This window comes from Pseudochaenichthys georgianus, unplaced genomic scaffold (assembly GCF_902827115.2).
Source record: "Pseudochaenichthys georgianus unplaced genomic scaffold, fPseGeo1.2 scaffold_787_arrow_ctg1, whole genome shotgun sequence".
NCBI lineage: Eukaryota > Metazoa > Chordata > Actinopteri > Perciformes > Channichthyidae > Pseudochaenichthys > Pseudochaenichthys georgianus.
In genome coordinates, this window is record NW_027263335.1 from 22501 (window position 1) to 30000 (window position 7500).

The following is a 7500-nucleotide window of genomic DNA, read 5'->3' on the forward strand; positions in this document are numbered from 1 at the left end:
CTCCTGATGGAGAAACCACGACAACATGCTATCAACCATCAACACAAACAGATACAGTATCAATGATGCACTGCGGCAGCTTTTACCCTGCAAATATTACACATTGCAAAACCCCGTTTCCAACTAGACTCTCGTTTGGCATCCCTTGGTATTTACAGTATTTGAGTTGTGAGCTGGTACCAAGATTCAAAAAGGCACAAAGGGGTTTTACAATTGTTTGACCTGACATTTGCGAATGTTTACTGGGATTGGTGAGGGATCCGAGTGCTCAGATATTGGAACAGCTGCTAAGATGTCAGCACATGTTTATTAGTATTACAGAATTAGCTGGATTTGCTGTAAATCTCAATTCATTTTAACCGCCCAAGTTTTTTAATTCCACAGGTACAAAGCGTTTCCCAATTAGTATAGTTTATTTTGGCCAGTGTGAAATCTGTCAATCAACATTAGAGCGGACCCAACAACTGGATCAGGACCACCTGAAAAGGGGGAGGGGGGGTGTTGATAAGATTTTAAGCGGATTCTCATGGGGTTCGTTTGTGAGGAGAAACCAACTATAGCATTTAATATTAACAGTCTGAGTTTTGAGCATGATTTCAAAACCTAAAAACGACTAAGCGTGGGTTTTTCCATAATGAAGATGAACAGTTAACATCCTGTTTCCAGTCAACCGCCTTCATTACAAAATATCTTTGAAGAAAGAGAAATAAACACCTGAGAAGTTTGCTGCAGAAGCTTGTGACTCATCGCAAGTCGTTTTGTTCCTGATAATGCAGGAGGACACTGTCCAATCAATGGGCGACCTGGCAGTCTGTTTCACTGCAGTGTAAAGCCTCTTGGATAGTTTGTAAAAAGGCAGTTTAAACAGGAACCAGAGAAGAAATAACAAACAATAATGGGTACTACATTACAATAAGACGACCCTGATAAAAGATTCATAAAGCGTTTATAATAAGGTTGTAAATAGTCTTATTGTAAAGTGGTACCCAATAATGTGTATTTTTTCACTTGTTCCAGACCGAATGATCCGTCCTGCATGAGTGAAAGCCTTCCTGATCATTACGGTACGTCCACACGGCAGCTTTTCAAAAATCTTGAAAATCTTGGAGCTGGGCGTGTCTGACAGCATGGGGATTTTTTGCGAGCAACGCGACCAACAACCAATCACATGAATGTCCCGCCCCCGACATACAAAGCAAAAAACCCCGGGGATTTTATGCGAGCAATATATATATATATAAACTCCCCAAACAGGCGAAAACCTACCAGTTTCACCCCCTGTCTCTGCCACCTCCCTCCATGCTGGTTCCTCCGGTTTGTATCCCGTTAATAGTTCTGCTCGTAAAGAACCGGGTGATTTGCTACCGTAACTTCTCGTTTGGAATATGAGGAAATGAACTGCGGTCTGGTTCTCCCTGCTTACACGCGGTTTGATTGGCTAGCGCTTCTACCGTCAGATTTGCATAAACGTGTTTGATTGGCTGACGCTTCCAGCTCAGCTTCAAATGTTGAACATTGCTCAACTTTTGAATCATGGAAATCCTGAACATCCTGGAAATCTTCGCTTCGCTCCCCCACAATGCAGTTCGGCGAAAAGCGAGGCAAAGTGACGTCATCCCCGTTCAAAGTCAACGGGCAGAGAAGCGTTGGAAGCGGTGGAAGATTCGTCTGAAGCTGCTGTGTGGACGTACCGTGAGTAGATCAGACACCACAGCACCATTATACAGAATGATCTTTCTCATCTATTCTGTTTCATGTTTTGTAGTAGCCTTATTGTAAAACAGTTGTATTGTATAAGAATTGCATTTGATGATACGTTATAATTATATTTAAATATTACCTACATAATTATTAAATGAAAGGTAAGAATAGCAAGTAAAAACAACCTGAAAAGCCAAACATATTTTACTTAAGATTTGCACAGTAATAAGATGCAAATGTAATCTTAAGTCAAATCTACTATGCAATAGTAAGTCAAATGTACTTACAACAACTGACATTTGACAGCAACGTTTACTTGAGTGCCTTTAGTAACAAACACTTCTTAACTGTAAGTAGATGCTACTTGAAATATACGTTGTTAAATTTACTTAAGTTATCTGAGTGCAATCAGTAAGTAAACCTTACTCCCCATTGTTAGCAGTGTACATATATCTATGAATGGTCAAACCTGCATTTCAAAGTCGAAGAAACCTTGAACAAATATGAAGAAGCAGCTACAGTAGGGTTAATGTAAATTGCGTAACGAAGTTGCCTTAATTAAAAGGAATACCGCAATTAATTTCATAGTTAAATTAGATAAATAAATACTTTATTTCATGTTATTTTATAATCGTTAAATATGGCATGATTGAAAACAGTTTGTTTGACATGTTAATCCGATGTGTTTCTTGTTTCTTGTGCCTAGGAACTAATGTTTGTTCATGTGCTGGTACTGCGTGTTTTGTTGTTACACTGTACAACTCAACGTGGGTTGACGTCTTTGTTTGAAGCTCTGCTGAAGTCTGTGACAAAGTTTAATGTGACAAAGTTATACAGAAAAGGAACTAGATTAATCTCCTTTCACGACAAGCGGCCAACGAGTTCTCACGGCGTACCGGAAGAGGGGAGGCTACAGGATGAAAACTCCAATAAATAAACGCCCGACCTGTGTCTGTGTCGTGAAGAGAGCTACAGTTAACTTAGGCCACGTTTACACGGCCAGTTCTCTATCGTATGGACGGTTCGTTCACACGAGGCCGTAACGGAACCGCGGAAATGGAGCCCTCAAGCGATACCGGCTCCCAAGGTGAGTAGATCTGCGGACGAAACGCTCTGGGGGGCCAAACTGCTCCGTGTGTACGCCCTATACGATCATTTTCTGATGACGCCATAGCGCTACCTCTCCCCACCTCTGCTGCTCACCCCCACGTCACCCACTTCATTGCTGATGTGTTTTACCAACAACAACAACAACAACAACAATGGAGGACCACAGGGTTGCGTTCGTGCCCCAGACGCTAGTGACCATGCTACAGATGTTAGTGCAAAATCTACAGCTCCTCTACCACAACCATCAGCAACACGTGGACATGGAGAACTACATGAACTACATGTTGCAAAAGCCACCACGGAGAATAGACAGAAGGGCAACCATGGCAACCATGCTCGAGGGTCTTCTTCGCTGCTTTTGGTGTATTTTGTGGCGGAAGTACAGCGCCACTTACAGGCCAGGCGTATGTACTCCAACGCCTCCAGCGGGTCGTACGGTCTCGTGTGGACGGATACGTTTCTTGAGCCGATTCCGTGTGGACGGAACACATTTTTGATATCGACTAAGTTTCGTTTCCGTCTCCGTGTAAACGTGGCCTTTGCTTAGCTTAGCATATAGGCTATAGAAGCAAGGGGGAATCGGATACATGTTTTAAATGTTTAACAACGGCCATGTCCCAGAACTATAGTTTCCGACATAGTGTCTGTTTGTTCATTGCTACTGACACATTGCCCCCCGGCCCCCGCTGTGATCAGTGAGAGGTCTCTGAGACCCCCTGCTGAGTGTGTGCTCTTTCCAGAGACGTTCTTACTCTCCCTCTCTCCACAGGCCTCGCCCTGATAATGCTGTCACTCCTCGCAGCATCAAGCTTCCCTGGGTGTCGGGAGGATGTTTGGGAGCGTGACTGATGTCAAAGACTTGTCGCATGTGTGACAGAGGCAGTGTAATCCCTCAGGGTCTGTATTGTGTCTGTGTTAGTGCTGTTCCCCTCAAAATGGGACGAATCTGACTATTTGTATTCCTTTAGATTATTACATTACGTGTTGTTTAGCTTTTATTTTAGCGTCTCACTTACATATACATTACACATGCTTCCAGGAGGGATTGGGGATATTGTGTTATACGTTTTTTTTGCATAAACGTTCCCCCCCTGCCTGAAATGCCTCCATTGGACTCCTTTGTTTACTTCCTGAACATAATGACATCCAGTAGAGACACTAAATATACTGATATACACCTGAACATCAGCAGGAGAGGACTCTTTAAAGTAGAGACACTACATACTGATATACACCTGAACATCAGCAGGAGAGGACTCTTTAAAGTAGAGACACTAAATACTGATATACACCTGAACATCAGCAGGAGAGGACTCTTTAAAGTAAAGACACTACATACTGATATACACCTGAACATCAGCAGTAGAGGACTCTTTAAAGTAGAGACACTACATACTGATATACACCTGAACATCAGCAGGAGAGGACTCTTTAAAGTGGAGACACTACATACTGATATACACCTGAACATCAGCAGGAGAGGACTCTTTAAAGTAGAGACACTACATACTGATATACACCTGAACATCAGCAGGAGGAGAGGACTCTTTAAAGTAGAGACACTACATACTGATATACACCTGAACATCAGCAGGAGAGGACTCTTTAAAGTAGAGACACTACATACTGATATACACCTGAACATCAGCAGGAGAGGACTCTTTAAAGTAGAGACTCTACATACTGATATACACCTGAACATCAGCAGGAGAGGACTCTTTAAAGTAGAGACACTACATACTGATATACACCTGAGCATCAGCAGGAGAGGACTCTTTAAAGTAGAGACACTACATACTGATATACACCTGAACATCAGCAGGAGAGGACTCTTTAAAGTAGAGAAACTACATACTGATATACACCTGAACATCAGCAGGAGAGGACTCTTTAAAGTAGAGACACTACATACTGATATACACCTGAACATCAGCAGGAGAGGACTATTTAAAGTAGAGACACTACATACTGATATACACCTGAACATCAGCAGGAGAGGACTCTTTAAAGTAGAGACACTACATACTGATATACACCTGAACATCAGCAGGAGGAGAGGACTCTTTAAAGTAGAGACACTACATACTGATATACACCTGAACATCAGCAGGAGAGGACTCTTTAAAGTAGAGACACTACATACTGATATACACCTGAACATCAGCAGGAGACAACTCTTTAAAGTAGAGACACTACATATACACCTGAACATCAGCAGGAGAGGACTCTTTAAAGTAGAGACACTACATACTGATATACACCTGAACATCAGCAGGAGAGGACTCTTTAAAGTAGAGACACTACATACTGATATACACCTGAGCATCAGCAGGAGAGGACTCTTTAAAGTAGAGACACTACATACTGATATACACCTGAACATCAGCAGGAGAGGACTCTTTAAAGTAGAGACACTACATACTGATATACACCTGAACATCAGCAGGAGAGGACTCTTTAAAGTAGAGACACTACATACTGATATACACCTGAACATCAGCAGGAGAGGACTCTTTAAAGTAGAGACACTACATACTGATATACACCTGAACATCAGCAGGAGAGGACTCTTTAAAGTAGAGACACTACATACTGATATACACCTGAACATCAGCAGGAGAGGACTCTTTAAAGTGGAGACACTACATACTGATATACACCTGAACATCAGCAGGAGGAGAGGACTCTTTAAAGTAGAGACACTACATACTGATATACACCTGAACATCAGCAGGAGACAACTCTTTAAAGTAGAGACACTACATACTGATATACACCTGAACATCAGCAGGAGAGGACTCTTTAAAGTAGAGACACTACATACTGATATACACCTGAACATCAGCAGGAGAGGACTCTTTAAAGTAGAGACACTACATACTGATATACACCTGAACATCAGCAGGAGAGGACTCTTTAAAGTAGAGACACTACATACTGATATACACCTGAACATCAGCAGGAGAGGACTCTTTAAAGTGGAGACACTACATACTGATATACACCTGAACATCAGCAGGAGGAGAGGACTCTTTAAAGTAGAGACACTACATACTGATATACACCTGAACATCAGCAGGAGACAACTCTTTAAAGTAGAGACACTACAAACTGATATACACCTGAACATCAGCAGGAGAGGACTCTTTAAAGTAGATACACTACATACTGATACGGTTAGCTTAGATTTGCACGAATACTGTTATTATTTCCATCAGTTCTCGGCCCACAGCTTCATCTGATCATCTTCCATCTCTACGACTCAAAGGATGGTTCCACTGAGGATTGAACGCAGGACCTTCTGTCGACGTGATAACCACTACACTATGAAACCTCTGCCTCTCCTCTCTTATCAGATGTCCTGTTGTCTTTGTTTGGGTTCTTACTCACGGTCTCCAGATATATGAGATAGGTAGATTAGGGATGTAAACTGAGCAGGAATTAAAGTGATTGACCTGTGAAGGACTGGCTATCTTCCCCAAAGGACCCTACTTGCCCTCTCTGTGCTGGGTGGCGCTTCAGTTCGGCTGAAGTGACTGAATCAATTAAGTGCTGCTGCTTTCACATTCCTGTTCTTCCTTTAAATGGCAGTTTGCTTTACGGGATTGATTATGTACCGAGGGAGCAGAAGCGATAAGAGCTTTAGATAAGAAAGCTGTTCTGCTGGGATCACAGCTTTGACATTGATACCAATTATGTTTGCACACAAGGAGAACAACGCACCTGAACGATGTAATGCAAGACTAAGGTCTACTGTTGTATAACTAAAATGTGAGGTATAGTTGCGACAGGACGGATTTCATTCTTATTTTTTAGATTAAATGTTCGCGTTGTATTTCATTGAATGTGTTTTCCTATGTTTGGATTATAAAGCCTTGCAATGGGATGATGGTAATTGTAGAAAAGAGTCATTTAGTAATAATAATAAATGATATCTCTATTGCGCTTTTCTTGAACCCAAAGACGCTTTACATTTGGGAGGGAGGACAAACAAAACAACTCTATAAACTTTGGTAACCTAATTCAGGAAGGAAATGCTTTGTTGTGTTTATTTTTATTTTGTATTAACTCGTCTCATTGTTTCCCTCCTGGAATAGTTTTTCCAAAAATATATATTTGTTGTTTTTCTGGGAAAACTCTCAAAGCATCCTGATACATGATATAGGCAGAAAACGGCTTGTTGGAACTTCAAATTTATAAGACAATTATACAAAAATGTGACTAACTGATGTCAAAAATGACAATAGAAAGTCCAAATGATGGATGACTTCCTCTACATACCGCCATCCTGATGATCGAGCATTTTCTCAGGCGTAGTTTATTACTCCTTATCTTTTCCTGGAAGAAATGCTATTCTTTGAATGTCCGTCGATCTAATCTCCCTGACATCGAAAATGTTCCAACCTGAAGAAAATATTTGTAATGTTTATTATTATTTCCACGCTTTTTTTCTCCATATTGGATACACATTTGACCAGAAACACGTACGTGTATACAGTGAGTTCGCCCAAAGGAAATACATCAGACCCAACCAGGTTTAAGGTTTTAATTAAACTGACGTTCTTACAGTTAAGCAGTTATCACATCCCGCACATTAAAACCTGACATGCTTTTAAGCTTTAGTCTGTACGTCTGGGAATATACAGCCTCTACATCTGTGTGTGTGTGTGTGTGTGTGTGTGTGTGTGT

General features: G+C 41.3%; 1 protein-coding gene across 1 annotated transcript in view; it reads right to left on the reverse strand.

The window, feature by feature from the left end:
- Positions 1-7500, reverse strand: part of LOC117444292 (protein FAM135B-like) — a gene marked incomplete at its 3' end in the record, with an annotated part of 50596 nt that overhangs the window by 14347 nt on the left and 28749 nt on the right. Inside the window, exon 4 of the mRNA XM_034079955.1 lies at positions 1-3. This exon is cut by the window's left edge and continues 137 nt beyond it. Coding sequence (XP_033935846.1) covers positions 1-3 — 3 coding nt within the window. The remainder of the gene's footprint in view (positions 4-7500) is intronic.